This window comes from Hermetia illucens, chromosome 1 (genome assembly GCF_905115235.1).
Source record: "Hermetia illucens chromosome 1, iHerIll2.2.curated.20191125, whole genome shotgun sequence".
In the NCBI taxonomy this organism is placed as follows: domain Eukaryota; kingdom Metazoa; phylum Arthropoda; class Insecta; order Diptera; family Stratiomyidae; genus Hermetia; species Hermetia illucens.
The window spans coordinates 37,248,594-37,274,750 of NC_051849.1; the positions used below are offsets into that span (position 1 = coordinate 37,248,594).

Here is a 26,157-nt window from a genome sequence, read left to right on the forward strand (position 1 = left end):
TTATCGAAAAAGTCTTGTCTGTCTTTGACGTTAGGTTTGAAGTCGTTGAGGATCAGATTAACCATAGAGAATGATAGGCCTTATATCGTGCGATCCTGTGGTAGTTCGTAACACCTAAGTATTGAAGGATGGCTCTAAGTTAATACTGTCCCCTCGTGTTTGCAAGTTTTTTTGATGTTGAGAAAATGAAGGTAGATATTGGCCTTTTGATGTTGACAAATATGATGGACGATGCTGACAAAAACTGTCGCCAACTTGCTAATGGATTTGGCGATTGGTCGCACTATTGTAGTTTTTGGTGCCCTCACTGTCGAAAGGAGAATACATGGCTTGAAGACCCTCTTATGGTGAGTCTATGAAACCACGGACTTGTTTAGAGAATGACGCAGAGTTCGGGAAAAATGAACAGTGTGAGGAAACCTAAGGTTCTTTTTGTTTGTGTCACATAAGATTGTAATGACGAACTTCGCTGCGCCATCAATTCCATTTAGTATTAAGCGTATTCAATGAATCCTTGTCGTTTTTCACTCCCATAGGAAGGTTACAAGCCTTATACTAATTAGCAAGAAAAAGAGGATTCTAAACTGCCTTTTACGCTGCGCTATGTTTCACCTAATGTCAGAGACAAGATAAGTTCCGTACTAAAGTACTAATCGAGCTCTTTCATTTGATACCCCACTTGACCATATTCTGCGAATCCAAACTCAACACAAAATGGCACCACCGCTATATGTAAAAGAGCACACAGACCACGTGTTCTCACCAAATTTCGTGACAATCCGTTCAGCTGTTTCCGAGTAAATTGGGTGTGACAGGCAGACAGACGGACATATAGACATTGAATCGATTTTAATAAAGTTTTGTTTGACACCAAACCTTAAAAATGTTTACCAAGGATGAAGGTGCCCATAAAATTCCGGCTCGCGGCCTAAACAAACATGAAATTCTTGCTCACTGCCTAAACAAACATGTCTAATCGGTTGTCGAATCATTTTTCATTCGACGACCGTTCACCAGAAATGTCAAAACTGACAGGCCAACTGCATCCCATCCACGTTACGGCCGTCAGTTAACTGCGGACTGTTCAAGCGTAATTGACAGGGCGAACTTAACGTGGATGGCGGACTTTGCAGAGGTGCAGAAAAATTCTGCCTGCCGTGGTCGAACAAAACGAAAATTTGAAAAACACGCTGGAGATGAACCTCATGCGTAAAAACCATTTAAGATTTGGAAAGGAATGAATGCCAAGTCGATCAGGTTTTCGGCAGATCTGTCCGAATTTGGAAATTCCAGGGGTACGGGTTACTCCTCTCAAGAATAACTCAATAGGAATTCCGGAAAAAGGAGAGAATTTTCAGTTGATTTCTGGCATTTGGGAAGGTGTAATTGAAATGTCATTTGTATGAAGGAATCAAGGCGCTAGTTAAGTCCGTCTTCTTGTTCCAATTCATAAAGCTCAGTGTGAATGATTAAGAAAAGTTAATTCACGTATGCATTTCGTTCAATTGCGTCCAATTATCTGATACAATTAAAACGAGTCCTACTTGGAATCTTAGATGGGCTAAATCGTAGATGAGATGTCTGAATATCTGAAATATATTACACGATTTTGGTGAGAAGGGGAGAGTGAATCACCATTGAAAAGGAAGGATGAAACTCATTTTGGAGTAAGCTATGTAAAATCTACCACTAGTGACATCTAGGCCGTAGAGAGAAAATCCGGGCGGGGGGGGGGGGGGTGAGAATTATGCATAAAACTAAGGCCTAGGGTGAAAATGATACGGTTGCGGAGTGAATGTTGGACTCTATTATCTCTTTTTTTACAATTAAAATTTCTATTTCGGGACCCTGAGAAAACTCTGGCAGCGGGAGGAGTCCCCCTCCTTTCCATTCTCCTCTTGTCAGACCTGGTGACACCATGATGTCTACACCGAGTGATAACGTTCCTGATGCAGGATTGTCAGTGTGATCGCAAATTTTGCTGGGTGCGAACAGAAACGGCGCCTTGGTTTTGTGGACCTTATTGCAAAAACGACTTAGCTTACACTGATACCATATCGTGCTTCCAAGTGGTGCCTGAACGTAGCATTCATGCCTCAAACGCTCGCCATGCATATAGACATCTGTTCAAATAAAATTAACAATAGTATATTACCATATTTTATAAATTTATTGCCCCCTTATTATTTAATACGGAGCATCATACTGGAAAGTTTGGTGGAAATACTGCTGTTATTATTATAATAAAATTGTAATATGCAAAATTTTCCTCTTTCGGGTGAAATTACTGCACCTCATGGTATAAAATTCATATGCACTACGAATTGAAATGGAAATATTCTTACATAAAAAATCCACAAACCCTTTCATACTTGAAACGACAAGCTTATTACTTGGGCCGAAACATGTGCATTTAAATTCGACCCGGAGTCAAAGTCTCAAATTTCGAAATGTCGTAGCCGCGGCAAAAAAAAGAAAGGCAAGAATGAGCAAATCAAAATCGACAATAATACAGGCTAAAGGTGTGGTCCGCAACTGTAGCACATACCGTTTACACGCGGCAAGAAGAGCCTTCCGAGTGCGAAAAAGTATTATCGCCCCATCATGATAATGCTCCCAGTTTTATCTGTGACTTTCTACCAATGTACAACTTGGCAACGCAGTCCTTTACAAGCTTGACTTTACTCCGGCAGATTTCCTTTTGTTGCCGAGGACTAAGATCTGCAAAGTACAAGATATAATACTTTTGACAACATTGAGGCGATTGAAACCATTGTGACACGCGCTTTGTACGAGGTCTTCGTTGAAACTTTTTCACGAAGCAGCGGAAAAAGATAGATGCACGGGAGGAGGAGTATTTCGAAGATTTGGTTGGAATACTCTTGAAGTCAACTGGAAATTTTCCATTTCCCCCCTTCCTGGACAAAGTCTTTAAAAGAATTCTTTCTCAATGGGTCGACAAACCAAATCGAATTTTCACCTCCAGGATGACTTCTCTCCAGTCTTCTCGGTTCAGTGACTGCATCCTTCAGTTGGACACTTTTAAAAACGGTCTGTTGTCTTCGTCAGTTGAGTTCATCCAATCTTCTGCGTCGCGTTCCTTTAAGTTATTATTTTTGTCTCGATCGTTGAAGATGGTTTGTCTTACAACGTAGCGTTGTCTCATATAGGTTAGGGGCCCTCCTAGGATTGGTTATGCGATACGTTGTTAGTAAACATTTATCATATTTTATTTATCTAAGAACGTCCTGAGGAATTTGAAGACAAAAGCAGAGTCCGGCAGGATTACGTTCGCAGATACTTTTTCTTCTTGTTATCAATGACGTTCTTCATGCTGCGTTGTCACCAGCAAAACTAAGATTATCTGTCTGACTGCTTTTATTATTTGCACTAATGGGTAGAACATGGAGGGCACTGATCAACTTGTATATCTAGAAAGCTGTACTGACTAAAATTAATTGGGATAGTCAACCACCGTCATGTCTAGACGATCTAGAGGGAAGAGCTATCTCAAAACCTAAAAAAAATCGGCTACATTGCTCCATGATCAATGCCCCCAAATATTGAAGGTCCATCGAAGCACTCCGTCGACACGTGCTTGCACACCTCTGTGCTAACCAGGCTTCGATCCCTCACGTGTCACCGGATTTTTAAAAAAAAAACATAAACCAACACGGAGATTTGCGTGCACCTTCGGTCATTACAAGTGGCGCCCAACGTGGGGCCTAACATTTCCTAGATTCAGGCCTAATATTTCTTAATTACAGGTTCCTTCAATCCGTGGAAGATAGCCTATCCCGTCTCACAACTTCGTTTTATTGTGTCGGATACAGAAACAATAGTTTCTCAACATTGTTCCCAGCTACACTCTACGTAAATCTAACTTCATCTTTCAAGTTTTAGGTTTCGCACCTTTTCCCTCAGATGCAAGTGTTCCTTAGCCCCACCTTGTAAAGTAGAGTTTCCTGCCCTATCCTTGGTAGTATACCATAAGAGTTAGTCGTTTGTCTTGGAGACTGACTGTGAACGTCTCGTAGGTGATTGTCCTTCCAGAAGTCTTTGCAACTGTGGGCTTTTGCGGCTATATGCCGAAAGGTTTTGCAGTCCTGTGGAGTGTCCTTCCCTACCTTTATGTTAAACGGCTATCTCTTCGTTTCAGAATTTTAAAAAATTTAATAATCTTTCTTCTCTCCCGGGATGAAATAACGGGAGAGACAAATTCTTGATGGAATATGGAGGCAGTCGGCTACATGTTGTGCCGTTTCGTTCTCAATGATTCATCCTCACTTTGTTCTCTGACTCCAAACGAGGGAGATTGAATTCTCGCGATTCTTTGTCTGTTTTCAGTATCTAATTCTCTGCGGCGGACGCAACTCGATTGTTGTTTCTTCGTTAACAAGTAGTAGGCGAAAGTTTTTCTGCACACAGGTGAAACAATTTTTGAAGTTGGAATGGTATTTTGGCCATCCATGAGTTTTGTGGTGGTTTTGAATAAGGAGTTGAACATTTAGGGACATCCTCCAAAATAATGTCCTGAGGATGTGAAGGAAGGGTGGGAACCTCAGAGGCCACGTTATTTGAAGCAGGAGGAACAATTATCGTGGATGTGATCTGTCGGAGATCCCTCCTTTCGATCGCGGCACTCGGGTCCGGGGATTTATGATTCCACACGCGCGGTCGAGCCGTCTTTTTTTACTTTTACTTCCAAATTTAGCTCGCGTGTGGTTATATCGTTAGGCGTACACAAATTCCCGCCCTTGTTTATGCATTTTTCAGGATCCGGTACGGACCCACGCATCGACAATGATACGTGAATTTTTGTTTGTCGGCACGCAGGTTAACATGTTAATGAGAAAGCGACAGAAAATACTGCAAGCTTCTCGGAAAACTGTGGAGGCAGTTTAAGCACATTGCCTGGAATCGACAGCGAAGGCGCGTTGCTTTGGTTGAGGCGCTATGCCCCCATGCGAATATAATCTCTTGAAGGCAAAGTTTTGCCTGAATGGCCTATTGTCTTCGGTTTAGGGTAGGATTTTTCTTTTAATTCGTTGATTTCTAACTCAGCCTGCTTTGCTACAGGATCTGTCTTATTTATCCTTAATATTTTCATTATTATACTATCCAATTTTTGGTTTAGGTGGTCTGTCGTGATTGAAAGATTCGGGGAAGTAACTTATTGACAATTCAAAAGGAGGATTTGCTCCATTGATGGAGGTCTATCGCCCGTCCGTTGTAAATTTTTGGCAACTTTTTTTTCACAAATTGTCTTACATCTGTCGCTATGACCATTGAGAGGAAATTTCTATCATTATTTAACTGAGTTCAAAAAGATTTTTCAGGTTGTTTTTTTTTTCTGTCATTCGTTCCTCTGTTAATTTAAAAATCAAGATCAAGTAGATCCACCACAGTTGATTATATTGTCAAACTGTCGACTTGTAGTATTTAGGTGTCACAGTTGCCGAATGGAATGGATTCTTTATCTAATTTTCGAAATTTGAGTTTGAACCATTTCTTTCTGACTAAAGATTTTATTTTACTTTCGCACAAACTGTATTTCGGGAACCAGTTTTTCCATTCTGTAGTGTGGGATGTTTCCCTCATATAGTTTACCACCTGGATATATTTTTTTAGAGAGAGTCAAAGAATATATTTTTTTTAGTTTTGACAGAAAATCTTTTACTGTAGGAGGAAGCAACTGCTTTCCGAAATACAGCTTTTGTGGGGATGAAATAAAACTTTTTTTTTGTTACATCTAGAATTAGGATTATCAGAGAACTGAGCGGATCTTCTGCATGAGTAGCTCTCTGGGCGCTTTCATTTGGTTAAGATGCGAACAGCTTATTGCAGTGGTTCTGATGTTTCTGGGAACTGTTTTGAAATTAAGCTAGAGAGGTTCAAGCATTGACTTGTTTTTGATGTTTTATGCATTTTTTATGTAGATAAAATAGATTAAAATTAGAAAAACCGTGCAACCTCTGGAATGCAAGAACGCACGAGCATCGTGAAGGTCGAAGTCGTATAATTTCTAGCGTTCTGAGCGATGGAGCTATCACATATGTTGGGAATCTCTCCGCCCACCGATTTCAACTCCTCAGGATTGAGAAATCTTGGCAAATTAACTCCATTCGTTCGAGAAGAGGAGAAGCTAGGGGTGATTTTGTCTCAACAATTGATTTCTCCACCTTGTTTTGAATCATCTCTAATTACAAATGCAAATTGCATTCGTCATGAGGATAACCTTCTCGAGAACCAGCCTGGCCTATTAACATATTTATATCCTCCCCAAAATTCTACTGAATAATAAAATGATCACCAAATTGAAATTGATTAATGTACGCCAACACGAAAGTATCGATATTCTCACCCAGCTACAACTACAACTGGAATCGATTAATTATTTTGATACCAATTCGTTTCATCCATAATTTACGTATTCTGTTAAGTACATATGCTCAACAGAAATTGAACACACAATATCAAACTGGCTAGAAATTATCGACAGAAAAGTATCTTTTTTCAATGTTTACATAAATAACTATAAATAGCATCTTCTTGTATATTTAACATGTGTATTTTTTCTTTGTGGAGCAATACTGGTAAACTATAAACCGATAACTGTTTACGTAGTATAATTATGCACATATTATGGCAAGAGTGTAATGTAGAAAGCAGGGAAATTATAATTCTAAGAAATAAATCAGATCAGATGGTTTCAAGGAGGGGAATAACCTACTTTTTAGTTCCTTTCTATTAAGTTCGTTGCCATCAATATTAGCGGGATGGGAAATCTCAAACAAGGTGCTGGGATCGTGCAAGTATGCCAAACATTTAGTGGAAACAAGAATAGGGCAATGTTTGAAACTAGTTCGCGTTGTGCTTGTTTGAAATTACTTTAGAATAGATATTACAGGATAAACATTTTCATGTGGTCATAAAACTTCAGCACAGCATGGGCTCTTACATTATCTACGTCCCTTGCGGTCTTCTATTATAGTTTCACTTGAAGTTCGAGTAGTGTTTTGATATGATGGCACTATAGCTTATGTCGAGCCTTGGCTCCCAGATACATCGATGTAATGACCTCCTTCTCCAATATGCAGACCTTAAAGAACGATTTGTCATCCGCATTGAATGAGCCTTTCCAATTTTTCAGTGGGTTTCGGTTCCTTCAACTCTGCTAAACATTCGCTTTGAGGTTAGACCCTCGTCCTCGCTTGACACAAAATCTGACTGAATTCGGTGGAAGTAGACAATTTATTTAACTCATGGTCGTATATAGTTCGCCATGCTTGTCTTTCCTAGGTTTCTCCATATTCTGTCTCGCTATGCTCGAAGGGCCCACCTTCTGGTAATCCTATTTGTTTTATTTTTGATACGAGGGCGTGGCATAGTAATGGCAAAGACTTAAATATGTCGACAATCAATAGTTTAGGCGTAATACTGTAGTAACATATGTAATATCGATATTACTGACCTGTAGAGTTTCCTTAATCCTTAATTGGCAGGGGGAAGAATTTTAAGTTAAAGAATTCTTTATTTTCGTTTCCCTGAATAAGCGAACAACTGGTTCCCGAAATTTAGTATCCTTCTACTACTATTGTTGGAAGTTAGAAGGTGTTTAGATCTTTCCTTGAAAATTGAATGGAAACTGGATAGACATCAACATCCATTGTTATTTAGGAATTCATCGGATAAAAAATAAATCAATTTTAATCGTATTTTCTCCTCTTTTTCAGGTGCTGGTGAATCCGGAAAAAGTACAATTGTAAAACAAATGAAGTAAGTGATATATTATACTATTTTATATCATGAAAAACTGTTAATTGCATTGTTTTCACTAAATAGTTGATTGCCGCGACCTATATTATAATTTATAGGGAGTAAATTTAAGGATAAGCCTGAGTGGAAGGGGGCTAGAAGGTGCTCTGGTAGTGGTGACCGGTGATTAATTAATGGGAGGATCCGTCGAGAACTCTTCTCGACGTACTTCCCTGCAATGCTACTATTATGGGAATAAGGGGATCAAGAATATACACGGAGCCACCCGTCTTGTCAATTAACAGAAGGTCAGGCTGGCTATATGGAAATTGCCGGTCCCAATACATGCTGCAATCAGAGCTATCACGTACTGCCTTAGTCTAGTCAAGCTTTCAACCTCCGAATTGTTTCAGTCAAAGGTCAATAGGTCAGATTTTTTCTCTGCGGCAACCGATGGGAAAACTATTAGAATATGGACCACCATCTGCCTTTTCCATCTTTTCATCGACTTTAAAGCCGCCCATGATAGCATAGCCAGGGTAAAACTGTGCACGGCCATTAGAGAATTCGATATCCCGTCGAAATTGATAAGACTGCCTAGGCTGACCTTGACCAATGTGCGGGGTCAAATAAAAGCAGCAGGATCAGTCTCGAGACCGTACGACATGAACAACGTTCTAAGACAAGGGAAAGCCCTACCATGCGTCCTCTTTATGCTGAGGTGAATGCAAGGGGTACGATCCTTTTTAAGTCCACCCAACCACTGGCCTATGCTGACGATATCGACATCATGGGAAGAACGACCCGAGGCGTTCAAACTGTCTTCGTCCAGATCGACCAGACGGCGCGAGATCTTGGACTGCACATCAATGAAGGCAAAACACAATATATGGTGGCAACGTCAGCACCAAAAACAAACCAACCAAGATCATCAAACTCCAATGGTTACACGGGAAAAATAAAGCGAGTAGACTACAACTTGAGGCCGTTGATAATTTCTCCTATCTAGGATCGAAAATCATAACCGATAACAGCTGTGACGATGGGATCCGCGCACAGTTGTTGGCAGTCAACAGAACCTATTTCCGGGAGGAGGCATGTACCATAATGACAGTACAAATCAGCCAAAAGGAGACTTCGCAGCGCAATAAACAAGAGCAAAGCTCGCTGCTGGCAAGATCTGGTCGACGGGGTGAATGGGGACCCGTGGGAACTCGGTTACAAACTGGTAACCCGAAAAATCCGAAAACCCGAAATCCTGTCCACTTAAGGCCGAACAGATGGACCGCATTGTAAGGGCACCCCGTAAGAGATGATGAAGTCGGCGCGGAGAGCGCAGAGGACTGTCCACTTTTCTCTATAAAAGAGTTGGACCAGGCAGTCCTCTCTATGAATAGCTCTGAAGGCACCGGGACCCGATAGTATCGCACCAGAGGTATACAAATCACTATTCCAACACCGGCCAGACCTACTTCTCGCCGCATTCAACACTTGCCTGAAAGAGGGCATTTTCCCTGCTCGTTTGAAGTTGGCGAGGCTTGTGCTGATCCACAAAGGGAAAGGCGACCCCGAGTTGCCGTCTCCATACCGCCCACTATGGATGGTTGACACTGCTGAAAAATTACTCGAACAACTCATCCGAAGTAGACTCGCTGAAACGATACGCGCTGCCGGAGATTTATCTCCACGGCAGTTTGGTTTTAGAGCAAGGAGATCCACAGTTGATCCTGTCATGCAAGTCGTGGATGTCATTCGACGAGCGCTGAACTTTACGGGTGGTGTTGTGCACGGTTGTTGTCAGCTAACAGAGTCTATTTCAGCTTACAAAAACTGTTCCGCTCGAAACGTCTCACCATAGGGTCAAAGCTCTTACTGTACAAGGCAATGATCTTGCCAGTCTTCATGTATTTCTCGGAGATTTGGGTTCTTAGCAAGGAAAATTGCGAACTCTTGGCCGCGTTCGAGAAAAAATTCCTCCGAAGAATTTTTGGCCCCCTACATGAGGATGAACGATTCCGTAGCCTACATAATGACGAAATCTATGAGGTTGTGGCTAAAATCTGACTCAATAGGTTACGGTGGGCTGGTCACTTAATCCGTATGGATGAGGATGATCCAGCCCGGAAGGTCTACAAGGGCAATATCTATGGTAGAAAAAGAAGACAAGGCAGACCCTGCCTGAGATGGCGTAGGTCAGGACGCCAGACAGCTTTTAGGGATATCAAATTGGTGGATCTCGGTGCAAAACCGGAATGTCTGGAGTATCTTATTAAGGCAGGCCTAGACCGGATACCGGTTGTTGCGCCGTTGATGATGATGATGAAGATGAAGATGGAAAGACATTCTAGACAATATTTTCCAGGTGCCGAACTATCTCTTACAGATATTGAGGGACTATCTGAGGAATCGCTCCCTGCTCTATGAAATGCTAGCACAGGGGGTTGGGGTTGGCACAGGGATCCATCCTAGGGCGGACCTGTGGAACGCTATCTATGATAGTCTACTTAAACTCGACATGCCAGAAGAGTTGCGCCTGATCGATTATTCAGATGATGTCGCGGCGCTTGTTGCTGGACGCACTGTCGAGCAGATGCAAAGCAGACTCGCCATATTGATGCGACGGGCAAGCGGATGGATGACTACTCATGGTTTCAATCTTGTACTGGAAAAAACCGAAGTAGTCATTATGACTAAAAAGAGAATTCCCACCCTGCGTCAAATCGATAATCGAGTCAACACCAGCGTTAAATTACCTCGGGTTGACCCTTGACTCAAAGATAAGCTTTTTTGAGCAAATCAAAGCAGCAGCGAACAAACCTGCAATTGGAATTTCGGTGTTAAGTAGGCTAATGGCAAATATTGAGGGTCCTACGTCTAGCAGGCTCCTGTCCTGCTCTACGGCGCAGAGGTATGGGCTGACGTTCTTGGCAAGGATGTATATCGTAAGCGTCTCGCGCAAGTACCGGGACGGGGAGTTATGCGGGTGGCGTCTGCGTACCGTATTGTCTCTGAACCGGCCGTAATGGTGATCGCAGGAGGGATCTCCGTTGCCTTTCTTGTAAAGGAGCATCAAGACACGTACACGCGCAAGGGAGAAGAGCCAAGGGAAGTGATTGCCCGTGAAGAACGGCAACGCACCCTAGCGAGCCGCAACTCTGTTGGAAAGTGGAAATTAGTGCCAGATGGATTGCGTGGCTCATCGGCAAGTTAGGTCCGTGGCTGAATCGGAAGCATGGTGAAACTGGCTATTTCCTTATCCAGTTCTTAAGAGGGCAGGGAGGTTTTCAGTCTCACCTTCGCAAGATTGGAAAGGTACGATCTCCGGATTGTGTGTTTTGCAGTGGAGTTGTGGACGACGTCCATCACACATTTTTCTTGGGGAAGCTGGAATGGAATTCGTCAGCAGCTCTATTTAAACACGGGGGATCTCTCTCCAGACTACATTGTCCAGCTGATGCTGAGGAGTGCTGACAGGTGTCGCCCATTACGTTCGGGTCTTTCTCGTTGCTAAGAAGATAGAACGTGATTATAAGAGGTGCTGCTCCAAAAGGGACTACTGTAGATCATATTTTGAGGAACATGAAGGCGAAAGAAGTACAGCACCCGAAGGAACAGGTGACAAAAGTGAAATGGGAAGAGTTGAGAAAACTTTTCAACAGGAACTGAATGGTCTTCACCTACCAGAGATGAGAGACACAATCCTTCAACTCTCTGAAGAAATGAAATATCTGGGAGCCACTGTAGATAAGAGGCTTCTTGGGAACAAACATTTAGAGGTGAAAATGAAACGGACCTTTGCCTTGATATGGAGACTTAGGTCTCAGGCAGTAATGTGGATATGATTATTAGGCTGATGTTTGCTTATGCATCCGTAGTATGGTGGTTTAAGGTGAGATAAAAAGGTTTTCGCTGTAAACTAGCCACACTGCAAAGAACCGTCAGTCAGTGATATGAGCACAACATCCGGTGCGCAGCTCTAGATGCATTACTCAATTTGCAATCCTTGAATATACATATATATCCTATGCGCTGCAATGAGAGCACGTCTTAGACTAATTCGAGTAGATTTATTGGGAAACAACGAATGCGAGGAATAAATATTGGGTGAACTGAATCCAGTTTTTACAATGCCTTTCGTTCCTCGGATCCCCAAACACTTGCTTGATAGAAGATATGAAGTTATCTTGAAACATAGATGAAACTGAGGCAAACCAGAACGTGGTGCATATATTGAAGTATTCTACACAGATGGCTCAAAAACAGAATAAGGTTCTGGAGAAGGAGTCCCTTATGAAAATATGCCACGGTCTTTCAAGATGAAGTGCTATATATGTGATCATAAGAGTGGCAACCTAGATGATTGACGAGTGGTTGAAGGGCGGGCGAATTGCAATCTGCAGCGATAGCCGGACTGTACTGAGGATGTTAAGTAGTCTTTTGATCACCTCGGAAATCGTTCCGGAATGTAGAAACCAATTCAAGCGAACTCCATTTCTAGATTTAATATGGTGGAATCACTCTGGGTACCTGGTCAATTTAGTGTAGAGGGAAATGAAATCTCCGATGCTTTAACAAACGAGGGTTCAATTTCCTCCATGCTAGGACCAGAACCAGCAATTGGATTTTCAGTAACAAGGACTAAGACTTCTTTAAAAAAAACTGAGAACAAGCTTCCCAAGCATCCTTCCTTGCCAGGGACAACAAAATTTTCATGACAAAACCAATCAAACCTACTACAAAGTTTATAATATCGAAATGTTTATCCTATAGATTTGGAAAAGTATTGTGGGCTTTTGAAGTGGCCATAATTCACTAGTTGGACATATGTATGCTCGGAATAGGGATTCTCCAAGATGATAGGTGCCCATCCTGTAATGAGGAAGCAGGATTCATAGAATATTTTCTGTGTGGATATTCCGCCTACGGACGCATCAGACATCCTCCTCCCCACCTCATGCACATACAATCACATACATAGTTTCCCAACATTACGGAGCGGAGGATGCTTACCCACTTAATCAGGCAACTCTACCAATAGGGTTTGACGATGACATCTTTCTTCAAACACCTCGACTAAGCTGATGACATCAGTTTGCTTTCTAACCGGGCCATGGACTTTAGGAGGGAGAGTAGAATTGGGCTGAAGATAAACACCAACAAAACTAAGGTTCTCAATCTGACGGGTCATCGCACTTTCAATATCTGCATTGATGGGCAGAGCATCGAAGGCATCCATCAATTGTATATCTAGGAAGTGTGGTTTCTGCCGACGGTGGCACCGAACTAGATGTAGCTCGACACATTAACAGCGCTAGTTCTGCTTCCGCTGTCCTGTCTAAAATATGGAAATGCAGCTATCTCAACATGTAGATCAAGTTAAGACTGTTCTGTGCTAGCGTTCTTTCTGTGTTACTATATAGAAGCAGCTCATGGAAGGTGAACTCTACTGTTACTTGAAAGCTCCAAGCTCGTATCGTCGGATTACACTGGCCTGACACCATCTCAAATGAAGAACTTGGTCAGCGCACAGACTTGGCACTAGTACTCGATGTGATCGCAAGACGAAAGTGACAGTGGATAGGTCAAACATTAAGGAGGGGCAACAATTGCATTGCGGGCTAACACATGCAGTGGAATCCACTCTCCAGTAGCTGAGGAGTGCGAGCGTCTCGGAAAGTCGTGGGAGGAGCTGAAGGGTATTGTAGGTAACCGTGAGCGATCGCGGGAAGGTGTAGTTGACACGCTATACCCCACCAATGGGTGAATAGCAACCATATATCAATAGGGTATAATAACCAACGTTTCTAAGGCCCTTTCCAATTGTAAGTACGAGCTTAACAGGTTTGACAATTTTGGACACAGGCGCTAAGCATGACTGTTGTAAGTGCTGGTACTAAAATCGTTGCACGAACTCATATATATATATATATCATCGCATCACAACGATGATGCGTTTCGACGCAAAGTGTGTGGGGTTCTTTGGACTATAGCACAGGTTGCAAGGGTAACCGCTTTTTGCATCTCCATGTATAGTCCAGCCCTAAGATCGAACGTTTTCAGCGCTTTATGCAAATTTTTCGGGACTAATCCCGTCGCTGAAATTACCTGGGGGGGGGGGGGGGGGACTACTTCGATCTTTTGTAGTCTCTAAGTGTGTTTTATATCGTCCGCCAAAGAGCCGTAGTTCCGGATTTTTTCTTGATGTTTTTCAGCAGTGTTCCGGTCCAACGGTTCGGCTACATCGATTATGAAGCACGGTCTGTTGTGAATAACACTGTGGTCGGTGGTTTGTCCCGATCATTTTCCAAGATTCTCTCTTATAATAAGGATCGTAGGTTGCCACTAAGCTATAATTCAGCGCAAGGTTTTGATGGGAAATCTTGCAGACGGAGTTATGACGACTGGTGTACTCGGTACTGCTCAACATCCTACACGCAGATGTTCTGTGCTGGATGGTCACCACCATGGTGGAGGAGCCGGATGGAATTGGGTTCCTTGAACTGACAGTTTCCTTCCTCCTCTCCCCTCCCGTTGGTGAAAGGAATTCTCTGGTTTGAAGGCTCCGCAAGGTGGGGGAGTTTGGGGACTAGCCCGAAGTAATGTGACAAACAGTTCCAGGGTAACTCTCTGACGATGAGGAGGTGTTTAGTTGGTAGTCTGACGACGTAATGAACCGGGAGTCCAACACTCTGTACGTAGATATATTCACCTGCCCTACCCAAAAAAAAAACTGGTACAGGGAGCATAGAAGGTTCTGACAAACATGCCTGCAGTCTCGTCTCCTTTGCAGCTGAAGTTTTCGTCTGTCGAACCTTCCTCCTCCGTTTTCTGGAAGAATTAGGCAACAGTGGCGACCTTAGTCAGGGTTTCTAAACTACTACAGGCTCCCCCACTACGACAAGATTGTATCTGAGGGGGAGCAGTGATTGGTTACTGACGAAAATCAAGTTACGAAATGCAGCTAGCAAAGTGAAGTTGGTATGGAATTGTTGGCTTTTTTTTGATATAGTAGAAACATAGCTAGGAAGTGAACATTTACAATTTATGTCCTCCTATTCATATGCCTACCGATATTATTATATTTTCCCCACTCTCTTTACAGAATTATCCACGAAAGCGGATTCACATCAGAAGACTTTAAACAATATCGGCCGGTCGTGTACAGTAACACAATACAATCCTTAGTTGCAATTCTTAGAGCTATGCCAAACCTCAGTATTCAGTATAGCAATAATGAGAGAGAGGTAAGTTACCCTATCGTTCGCTGGAACGTTCCCTAAATGAGTGTGTCTAAATTTAAAGATAGATTGTGGGCATGCCGGTCTAAAATCGGAGGCTGTCAGTTGTAATGACAACTGGCATCGCGCTTATAGCTTGAACAATACCAAATCCCTACCGTTTATTAATGATATATTCTTTTCAGAGTGACGCAAAAATGGTGTTTGATGTATGTCAACGGATGCACGATACAGAACCTTTTTCAGAGGAATTATTAGCAGCTATGAAAAGACTGTGGCAGGATGCTGGTGTGCAAGAATGTTTTTCGCGCAGCAACGAATACCAACTTAATGATTCAGCTAAATAGTAAGTTTGCTCATTCATCAATCTATTATTCTATTTACAATATTACATCCTTAAAATGAAGTTTTTGGTATAAAAATTGTCCGACAGGAAAGGGCATAAAACCAGGGAGTTCAATTACTCCCTTGTGGAGAGGATTGAAGGAGTTTGGTGCAGAAATTTGACTCTTCGTTTTTTTCAGTTTTCTCTTGGTGTCAGTTTAAACTTCAGCGGATTAGCAGGGATATATGTTGGATTGACTTTATATGTTAGCTCTCCGTAATTGTACGCCACCTGATATCGTCTGAAAATCTGAAAAAGGGACACAGTATGTCTATGTGTGTTTCCAGAGTAGGATATTTCCAACATACCTTCGCTAAAAGCGTATTCAACTCAATTTCCGCAAAACGTCGGCCAACACACATCCTTCGGCCATATCCAAATGGCAAACTCACAAAAGGGTGAATTTTCTGGCCAGCATGTGGACATTCTCGTAAATTCTCTGCAAAATAAATACCACGGAATTCTCGATTTAGTTTTTGCAGTGAATCCGAGTGGTTTTTCATTTACCGATTTCTTGCTTTTTCAGCCACCTCTCTGGGATGAATTTTTCTGGGTCTGGGAAATACTCTTGCATATTAGAGACCACTAAATGTGGGAATAGGACGTGTGTCTAGAAGCAAAAAAATGGGATGATTGGAAAATTGATTGGGAGAGGGGGTTTGATTTGCTTACTCCCTTCGGTATGTGGTAGCCACTGATGACAGCATCCGATTGTAAACTTCGACCGTTTGCAATGGTGACGGGAGATATCCTGGGTGGATTAGAAATATATTTTAAAGTGAATTTTTTTAAATTTAAAAAAACTGTTGTACCTTAAAGTTTCCTTGATGCAGGCTCGCAAATACGGTATACTTTCCAAAACGTTCTGATTGATGGGGTCGTCAATACTCGGCAAGACTTTCTTCAGTTCTTCAAATAAACGTTCTTGTTTATCGGGATTTTTACTTAATTGATATATTGTTGAGGAAGCCGCGACTGACGTCTGCGTTTTACGACCGTAATGTAAATATTATGAATTTCAAAATTTATATTATAAAATGTAAACGGACTACATACGGTATCAACACCAACTAAAAATAAATCGATTGCTAGCACAGCAGCAATGCGTCGATTTTGAGTTTTCCGCACAATCCTTTCGACAATCGAAATATCAGCCTCGTTTTTCTCAATTGCAGTTTTCTCAGCTTCCTCCATTGCAGTGTTTATATGTTTCATGGATAATCTGGAAAACACGATTTTCATCATCATAGTTGGTACCGCAGGGTTTCCGCTACTCTAAAAAAGGCGCGGTCCCAAGAGACTGTTTAATTAATGAATAATTACTCGATTAAACTGTCTAGAGCCGAAATATATTTCCTATAGGCCTTTGTGGGATAGATTCGCCAAATTGGCATTCGCAGCTCAACTTCAGCCACAGTCCAGAAGAAAGTGTTAATAGCGTTAATGATTTTCTTGGATTCATCGTTTCCCGTTTTTGATAAACATCCCAATCGTGTATCAAGTGCAACACGTCCGACGGCTGTAATTATAATATTTTTTTGTTTCTATGTTAAATATAAAATCGCAAGTACATAAGAAAATTAATTGGAATGAAATCAAATGTGAATAAGAACGTGATCTGTTTCATGTGAGGCTTTCTCTGCGGTAGTGTTCCGAGAAAAGAACACTTGAAATTGAAGATTTATGACTGTTCTTTCTCAGCAAGTTATAATTAAACAGATTTTAAGTAGATTATTGTTAGTAGATTGTTTATGATTTAAGTAGAAAGTATTCTGACGATAGTGAAGTACCCCAGACTGAACAACGTCAGAAAGAGCTACGGGAAGGAAAAAAGAGACTGGGAATGCGTGACTAAAAGGAGACTTTGTTTGCAGAGGTGGAAGTACAAATAATCATAGAAGATTAGTAGCAAAACATATTAAGGAGCAGTTGGAAAATAAAAGATTGATGCTTGCGGCACACAAATTTCTTTCTAATTTCAGTTTTATGAAATAAAGTTGGCTGGGTTAGGAGCCAGATGATTCACAAACTCCATTCCAGGCGCGAAGGAGGATGATCAAGTGCAGTCCAATGCATTTCGTTAAGTTTTGAGGTTGCTATAGCTGTAGTATGGGACTAGACGCCGTTGTGGATTGGGTTTATCTCTTGTATCAACAGGCAGCCTTAGCTCTTTCAAACAGTTCGCAATAATAAGCAGCATTAATTGTGTTTCTCTCATACAAAAACTCAATAGGCCTTGACCGTCGAAGAAGATCGAAGGTCGACGCAAGAGCCCTGCCTTGTCTCTTCTTTTTTCCATTTTCCATTCCACTCCAGCCTATACTGGCCTTTTTTGATTGGGGAGTGTAATGGTGGACCTTTTTCAGCAAAGCTTGCTGCAAAGTATCCGATGAACCTTCAACTTCTGATCTTCGGTGAAAAGGCGAGACAAAACACATACTTTACCGAACTCTAGGTCATTAGCAGTGATTTCACTAAACCTATTTCGCCTCTTTCGTTAATAATGTCTCGCATCGTTCGCTTATGATTCTAGTCCGATAAAGGTAATGATGTTTCTAATTGATGATGCTTTGTATTTACCTTTCCTGGAACTCTTTATGCCAGGCAAACTAGGAGTCCTTGACAGTGTTTGATCACCAAACTGTGCGAACATGGTTGCCAGAGGCTCGTATGGGGGAAACTATGGAAACTTCCCTAATCTGTCATATTGCTGGTTTCTGTCAATGTGACTTACTACCTTCTAAGGCTTTCCAAAAAGCCCAAATTTGGATTAAGTTTCCTACTACAAAAATTTGGATTTGTAGAATGGTCTTCGAAATAGTTTCAGCGCAAATGGCAGACACGCTACACCTTATTTTACACGATGACATCGTTTCGGCATTCTGATGACCTGTTTGCCAGAGAACTATGTATAACCGATGAACTGTTATGATCAGGAGTATACATAGCGATCGCAGAGGGTCATAGGACACTTAGCGATCAGCTAAATCATCATGGATAGGATCAAGTCCGGACTATAAGAGGGATGCATAAGAACCTCTTAACCAAGCTTCCGGAACTTCTTGAGTTACTGTCAATGCATGTGGCTTGGAATTACCCTGATGGAACACAATTGTCTCTTTCCTATTAGCTAAAGCTTGCCGCTGCTGGGTAGTTGTGCTGTGAATAATTGGACCGTCTGAAGGGGTCCAATTATTGACAGCACAGTGTGTGAATTAGGAATTTCGCCAGAGGGTAGCTGCTCACAGTAGATGACAATCAATACTGGCTTGGTCACTGTTTAAGTCGGCGCACCGTGACCAAACAATCATTGTTGCTGCTTGACGTTATAATAAGTGATTCAATTTTCTTCACTAGTCATCATCTGCTTTACAAATAGATCGATGTTGTTGCAATAAGTATTGTTTTGCAGATGGAATTTCGATGCATGAAGCTTTTGGCGCAAACTTTTGTGGTGTCCATACCTCGAGATTCTTTCTGAATGACCAAATAGTGTTTTAGCTCGCGGGTAATCGAAACAGTTTGTGCTATTATGCGTTTTGGTGCCACAAATAAAGAATAGAGGAGTAGAGTTCACCCGATTCAGATTTTCAAAGTCAGCCCATGACCTTTATGAATTGTTTACCTAGCATTCGCAGCCTGACTCTAGCTAGAGCTGGGTAATCGTAAAGGAAGTGCCTGAGGATTTCTTCCTCCTCTCCGTAACTTCAGCAATGCAAATTGTAGGGTATTCCAAGTCTAGCATCATGGTACCCTATAAGCCAGTGTCCGATGCAAACCATCGTAATCCTATACGTATTTGTACGAGTCTGGCCCAAAAGCTTTCTCTATCTGGTGTTGTTATAAAAGGATCAAATCTTTCTAGACTTGGTGCAGGTGGTGAGCCTTCGCCATCTAAGGAAAGTAAGTAACGCGAGTACAATCCACCCCTGATAACCGCCAGAAATACGCAGACTGCGCCCATCCAAGGACTGTCAAGGCAAGAGCCCCGCCTTGCCACTCCGTAAACTGCTCATTCCTCTCTATGTTCCCATGACTGGGAACCCACTTTGTATGTGCCGGTCAAACTACTCAGCGCATCCCTGCACTACCCCATCAGCCAGGAGGATGTCGCCACTGAGTAAAAATCCTTAATGGTCGCCTGCCTGTCGGTCAGAACGGCTATATTACGCTTCGGGGTCGCATCATGTCTCAGTCACCGTAAATAGTTCCGCCTGGAATACACTGGTGAATCCTAGGAGACCGTACGGCTACACTGCGTATATCCGAGAAAACCCCCGCGCCGACTCCACAGACCATCTTTGATCCATCGCTGAAAAATATTGTATTATAACCTTGCAACACGTCCCCGGTTTCCCATTCTGCCTAGTTGAAAACCCCACAACAAAGTTCTTTGTATGGCGTAATCCGTTTAGAATGCCCAGAATTACCGATGTACTTCATCTAGGATGTTGCTATGGCTATAGGGCTTCGCTGGCAACGTAGTTTGACAGTACTGCACGCTACAGCATATTTAATGCTAGAGTCCAGGAAAAGTGTAGCAATGCACATATGCATCTGTCGGGCAGAACTGCAGAGCTCCAGTATCACTAGCATAGTGGTGTTTTGAATTCTATTAAGCTTGATTCGATTGTACTTCTTGCTCAGTGCATCACACAATAGAACCGTACGTTAGGATCGGACAAACCACGACTCTGTACATGCTTAGAAGAATTTTCGGTCGAAGATTTCATTTCCTTACAAAGGTCCCCTTACAGTCGTAGAAGGCTATATCGGTCTTTTTGACCCTTAGCCTTACGTCCAATCTCCAATTCAACTTGGGATCCAGGATCACACCTAGATATTTTACATTGCGGGAAAGAGCTAATATTTGTTCATTTAGCCACAGGAAGTGGAATTCAGGTAGCCGTGTCTTAATAGTAAATAGCATTAGTTCCATTTTGGTTGGATTATTGCCGAGTCCGCTCCTTGCAGTTCACGGGCACATCTTTTCCATCGCGCCCTCCATGATTTCACTCATCATGAAAGGAAATATCCTTGACACTAATATCACCGAGTCTGGAGAGCCCCTCTGCTCACAGTTCTCGTCAAGTGATTACCTCCCAGATTAGCTGGATTATCCTGGTGCTCTCCAATCTTATCCTGATTAGACCTTTCTTGATAGATTTGGTGTTTTAACTCGCTCTATATTCAGGATGGCAAATAGTGACTGCTCAACCGTCCTAGTTATTTGCCTTTGAGATAGGCGTGCTGAAATTTAGAGAAAGGCGTCCTTTCTATGATCGCCTTTAAGTGGACGTTCAGGACATGCTCTAGGGTTTTTGACACGAAAGGGGTTGGACAAACCACGGCGCAACCCCTTCTTGCTATTTTTGGAGCATGACTGGCATTATGTCGTCTGCCCGGATATTTCAGGGATCTGGTTTATTTTGAATAATAATTTCTGATTAAACAACTACGGAATTGTAGCACCATTAAATAGGAGACCAAATTCATACTTCGCTTAACGCATAGAATTAACACCGGCTATGTTGGTTGCAAAGCATTTTTCATGAAACCATTCCTAATGTAATAGAAGGCTTGATCATATGGTGATACCAATGCCCTTTTGTGAATGTAACGATATGAGCCCAGATAGTCATTAAGACACTGGTCGCTGTATTAATATTATAGGTTCGTCGATTTTGCATCCAATCCATTTCGTGTATCTTGGATTATTATTGAGAGGTTTTTGCCGAATTCTGATTTTATTTAATTAGCAAATATTTTCAAATCCAAATTAGTAAACCATTTTTGAAGTGTGAACATGTATTATAGATCCCTTCATATAGAATTCCGGACAAACTTTGTTTGGTGTTCTTAATTACTCCCCACCGTATTCGTAGAGGACGTTCAGACCTTAATCTACAAAGGACTCATCCGAAGTGGCTCTTGCTACGAAACCTAGCCAAAGATTATCTGATACCGTGGAAACCATCTGAGAACCTGATAAAGAGGATTCCTGGAAGATGTGCTTTGGGTTATTGCGGTCCCTTTGTGAGGGTTTCTGGTGGTTGTAATTAATCCGATATTGCGGATAGAACTGCGTGTGGTTCAAACCGTCAATTTACGTTTGAAAATTAAATTGGCCTAGCATCCACTGGTATAAACTCTGAGCTTGCATTTAGTATAAACGAGTAGAGCGAGTGGAGCGGCCACTGATACCTACCTACCCATAAACGAGTATCATTATCACCCCTCATGGGGCTTTAATTTTGGTCCCCAAGTCAATCTGTGCTTCAAAAGAACTATAGGATTTCGACGTTAAATCACGATACAAATCCCACTGCCACCAGTGAGATTTGAACCGCGATCTTCCGTATGACAGGCTTGTGCTTTAATCACTCAGCTAAACCCACAAAGGTTCTGGTCTAGTTTCCATTTGAAGAACTCTCGGCAGGGTTCATCTGTCCCCTGAAAGATCATGGACATACCAACGGATCTTGATTGGATTGTGTATGGAAGTGGGTTTCGCAATATCCACGTTAAAAAGTGAGAGAAGGATTGCAGAGAGGACTGAGTTTCGTGGAATTCCAAATGGATTGGTGCAAGGAGAAGGCAGTTCCTTTTGCACTTTTACTAGGGGTTGTGACCCTTGTAGAAGGTAAGGATTAGATTCCACAGAAGTGGGTGGCAGTCAAGGATGCTATTTAGCTTATAAATGGGTCCATATTGCTATGTGGAATCAGAAAACTTTTCTTATGTTAAGGAGTCACGCTATTGTAGATTTTTTGTTACTAGTTGCCAGTTGTCAGTTTCCTCGACTAGGAGGACCTTCTCAGCCGAATAAGTTCGACTGATCGATTGTAACTTAAGTATGGAGTGGATTTATTTCTGTCGTAATGTTGGTTGAAGGGTGTTAATCGATGCATTGGCTTTAAGTTTAAAGCATTGATCATTGGAGAGGTATTTATTTTGTCATGTTTTGTGGAAGGATGTCATTACGGCTGGCAGCTTTGCAAAATCACGGGGATATTTGCCTGAGCTGCCTGTATGTAGCTCAATACCGGAGGAGCGAGTATGAAAGCGGGTAGAATACAGGATCTAGAGATTATGAACCTCGTTTTATGAGAAGGACTACTGCGGTTTGTCTTGTGGTCGATACAATGCAGGATATAGTTTGAGAGAGAGGTGAGGTTGTGTTGTGTGTTGACACGAACTCGTGATGTACCTCCTGAATTACTTGGGTATATTCACCGAAGGTAGGATCAATTGCTCAATTGTTCTGAACAATCTACCTTTGAGGGATTGACCGATGAGCTAGCGATTGGCGCTCCATCCAGGGCTCTTATAAGCTTTGGGCGAATGATTTCGATGAGTTTCAGAAAATGGGACGGTGTTTAGATTCACGGAATTTCGTTGTGTCACTGGTAATCAGGAAATGATTAAAGTATTAATGGGCGTTCCTTACATTGCTGGTAAGGAGCACTGGGCTCAAATAGAAAATAGCTACGGTGCAATTTGCGACAGTCATTAATGAAGTAAGTGTCCAACCAGATGGTGTGTCTGGCGTTTAGTTCAAGGAGTTTTTTGAGACAATGGAGGGAAACAACGTCTTCGAAGGAAGATGGTTCTAATTGAGACGACTAAAAACTCTAGAAGCGCGAAGGAAGAGGTGTGTGATGAGGATATTGCCAGTGAGCAGTATTGAGGTGCCTACAGCAAGATATGAGGATGTTTGGTTAGGATGTGGTGTCAGCCTGTGTGGAAAAGTGGAGTTTATATTGGTAATCCATAAGGATGATGACATTAGAAATGGTTTTAAACCATACGGCTGGTAATCGTATTAAACATCATTACAAACTGCCCGGATGGCTCGGCTAACTGACGAGGATGCGGTATGGTTGGTTAAAAGGTGTATTTGGGGCCAAAGGGTTGCCATTTTGTAATGTAACTGTGAAAGGCAAAAATGGTCTAGCATGCATAGTTTAGGGGCAGAAATAGCAATAAGGGAACCTTAGGTTGGTGATTCTGATTGCTTCGACTTCTATGTGGAGTTTTGATAAATCTCCTTTTTCTTTAGCCTTTGTCCCGTTCAGAAACGGAGTCGGCTCGTCGTGATCGGTTGCGCCATTTTATTTTATCAAAGATCAGTTCTGGATGTAGTTGTTAGGGCTTTAAATCACCATCCAGCGACTTGGATGTTCAAACCATCAGACCATTTAAACATCATGTTGAGTGAATTCCCCTTAGCGCGAATTACATGACCATACCATCGAAAACGCCTCTCGCGATTTTTATACGATCGGTGCAATCGCTTATCGATCGTGGATATCTCCATTTCAGATATGATCAAAGCGTGTCATGCCACTACTCCAACGGAATATCTTTGTCTTCATAATCGCAAGACACCGTTCATTGTCCTTTATAGTCAGTCAACACTCAGTAAGATGCTATTCATTGTCCTTTATAGTCAGCCAACATTCAGAAAGGGGGGAGGACAGGACGGACGACATTGCGATAAATCTTAGCCTTGAGACGTTCGTTGATACGTCGATCACAAAGAACGCCAATTGCGGACCGCCACTTCATTCAGGTTTCGCTAATGCGTGAAGCAATTTCATAATGCAGTTTTCCATTGGATGAATAGCACTGACCCGGGATATTCAAATATCTTAGTTCAAGGACAGGTCACTGTCATTGACAAAGATATTGCGCCGTAATGTTAGTCAGAGGTATTGCTTCAGGCCACCGTGTATCCGTGCGAGTCTCGCAAATGGCCAATGATGTCGAGGAGGATGATATAGAAGCCCTTGGTCGACCGAGGGAATACGTCTACTTCCTTTTTTACGTGCTGGTTGATCTTACACTTCTGGCACGCGATGCACTGTCTGACCCAAAAGTTTACGTTCTTGTTCATGGACGCCCAGAAACATTTTCCGACGAGTCACCAGTTCGTCGTCCTAATGTCTGGATGCGCAAGATTGTGTAGTATGTGGAATACTTTTTATTTTTGCGAAAATCGGCCGGAATAAATGGCCTAGGTCCCTTTTCTGAGGTCTTGCATAGTGAGTAGGACTTTGAGCCGAAGATAGGAAACTCCTTGAACTTGTATTTGGAGTTTGTCCTCCTCTGAAGCTCTGCATCATCTTTCTGCGACTCGACTGGTTAAAAGTGGCTAATCCACAAGAAACGAACGGGCGGCATCGCGAACCGTCTTCGATTTGTTTTGTCCCGGAGCAGACTCGATTTCAGGCAGCAGCGTAATGGGCGAAAGCTGATTTGGTGGGTAGTTCAGAAGATCTTTCGACGCAGAATTGTTAGTTATGACATAGTTCCAATGGTGGCAGTGCTGTTTAGCCCGCAACCGAGCAATATTGCCACTGGAAGGCGAACCGCGTCCAATTGGCGGACGACCCTGAAGATCCGAACGTAGAGAACTGGAGATGTCATTGTTTTTAGTGCAGGATCGCTTCTTCTGTCCTGCACTTTTGGGTGAGCTTGGCTTCGACTAGGGGGAACTAGCAATTTCACGCCGTCGTTTAGTGATGACGGACGGACACCTGCTGCGAAGTTGAGTTAATGTTGTGGAGAGGCAGATGCAAGCGGTGGTGTGAGTCCTTTGCAATACTTCTTTATGCTGTGCTGAAATCAGTTTGCATGGGGATCGGTCGTCGAAACCATCTTGCATGAGGCGATCATTCCATTTTTGGACAAGTTCCTCGAGGTCATTTTTGCTATGAGATGCTAGGAAAACATCATCTACATAAAGCAGTGGATGTTGGATTTCTCGTGTGACAGTTTCCATAACAAAAACCAGAATAAAAGACTTAGTGAAACCTGATAGAGTGAGAAGTAGACCATAAAAATTTGGAGGAAATAACAACGAATACTTACATTCCAAAGCCCATTTGTAAAGTTCATGCAGAAACTTATCTGGCAATTCAGAATTTTCGTCGCGCATTTCATCTATTCTGTAAGGAAAAGTTACTTTAGTAGTTTCCCATCTACACAACTCCTTGATCTTTACTATAAATACTAACCTTGTCATAAAATCCTCCGCAATATCATTCAAAGGCGCGATATACTTTTTTGCTACGGCTGGTTGTAAAAGCACGTGATGAACTTCAGCCCGGAATTTATCCCACTTTTCGCCATGCCTACATCAAAGGAGTAAATAGTTTGAATTTTCCAACTCAGCAAAGCATTAAAAGTTTGAAATCTTACACTCCAATCAAGCCTGCATTGTCGCCGAAGAATTCTGGACGTAAATTCGCTTTGTAGTGTCGTAGTGAAGGGGTTGATGGTCTGATTATGAAAGATAAAGGAAGAATGATACTATTTACTAATAGATACAAGTATCTAAAGTCTTAAATTAAAGATACAATTTTGTGTGTTATTTTTTGGTCGTGGGCTTTCGATTGATAATTTTACGCTTATTTTGTCTATTAATGTATTTTCCTCTATTTTTTTCTGCACCCACTAAAAAGTTCGACACTCAAATTAAATATTTAGATAACATGTGCTAAAATTACTTCAAACATCCGTTGGAATGTCTCAAAATAATTCAAGTGAAAAATGCTACGATAACTTACGCTAAACCCAAATTATTCATAAATATTTCATAAATGCTGCAACTCGAAAATATTAAACAATATTATATCATCCTCACACTCAATGAACCAAGTCTATATGGAAACCACGCTATAAATGCAACATTTGGTAATCTGCAGTCATCCACATCTATCGTCACTCAGGGTTAAGGTTGGGAAGTGCATGCCGCAATTATGTTGTCAC

The 26,157-nt window shown here is 42.0% G+C and overlaps 2 protein-coding genes across 5 annotated transcripts in view; one reads left to right on the top strand and one right to left on the bottom strand.

The window, feature by feature from the left end:
- The window catches only part of LOC119646928 (G protein alpha o subunit), a 138,326-nt gene that overhangs the window by 49,711 nt on the left and 62,458 nt on the right, over window positions 1–26,157 (top strand). For all 3 annotated transcript variants that reach the window (XM_038047609.1, XM_038047610.1, XM_038047611.1), the window contains 3 exons: window positions 7,737–7,779; window positions 14,861–15,002; window positions 15,182–15,342. In XM_038047609.1, coding sequence (XP_037903537.1) covers window positions 7,737–7,779; window positions 14,861–15,002; window positions 15,182–15,342 — 346 coding nt within the window. The remainder of the gene's footprint in view (window positions 1–7,736; window positions 7,780–14,860; window positions 15,003–15,181; window positions 15,343–26,157) is intronic.
- The window catches only part of LOC119646927 (probable cytochrome P450 49a1), a 44,647-nt gene continuing 33,837 nt past the window's right edge, over window positions 15,348–26,157 (bottom strand). For both annotated transcript variants that reach the window (XM_038047608.1, XM_038047607.1), the window contains 10 exons: window positions 25,588–25,668; window positions 25,404–25,520; window positions 25,258–25,334; window positions 16,705–16,900; window positions 16,438–16,603; window positions 16,194–16,363; window positions 16,054–16,132; window positions 15,889–15,991; window positions 15,690–15,820; window positions 15,348–15,630 (listed from right to left, as the gene is read on the bottom strand). In XM_038047608.1, coding sequence (XP_037903536.1) covers window positions 15,517–15,630; window positions 15,690–15,820; window positions 15,889–15,991; window positions 16,054–16,132; window positions 16,194–16,363; window positions 16,438–16,603; window positions 16,705–16,900; window positions 25,258–25,334; window positions 25,404–25,520; window positions 25,588–25,668 — 1,234 coding nt within the window. In that variant the 3' untranslated portion in view covers window positions 15,348–15,516. The remainder of the gene's footprint in view (window positions 15,631–15,689; window positions 15,821–15,888; window positions 15,992–16,053; window positions 16,133–16,193; window positions 16,364–16,437; window positions 16,604–16,704; window positions 16,901–25,257; window positions 25,335–25,403; window positions 25,521–25,587; window positions 25,669–26,157) is intronic.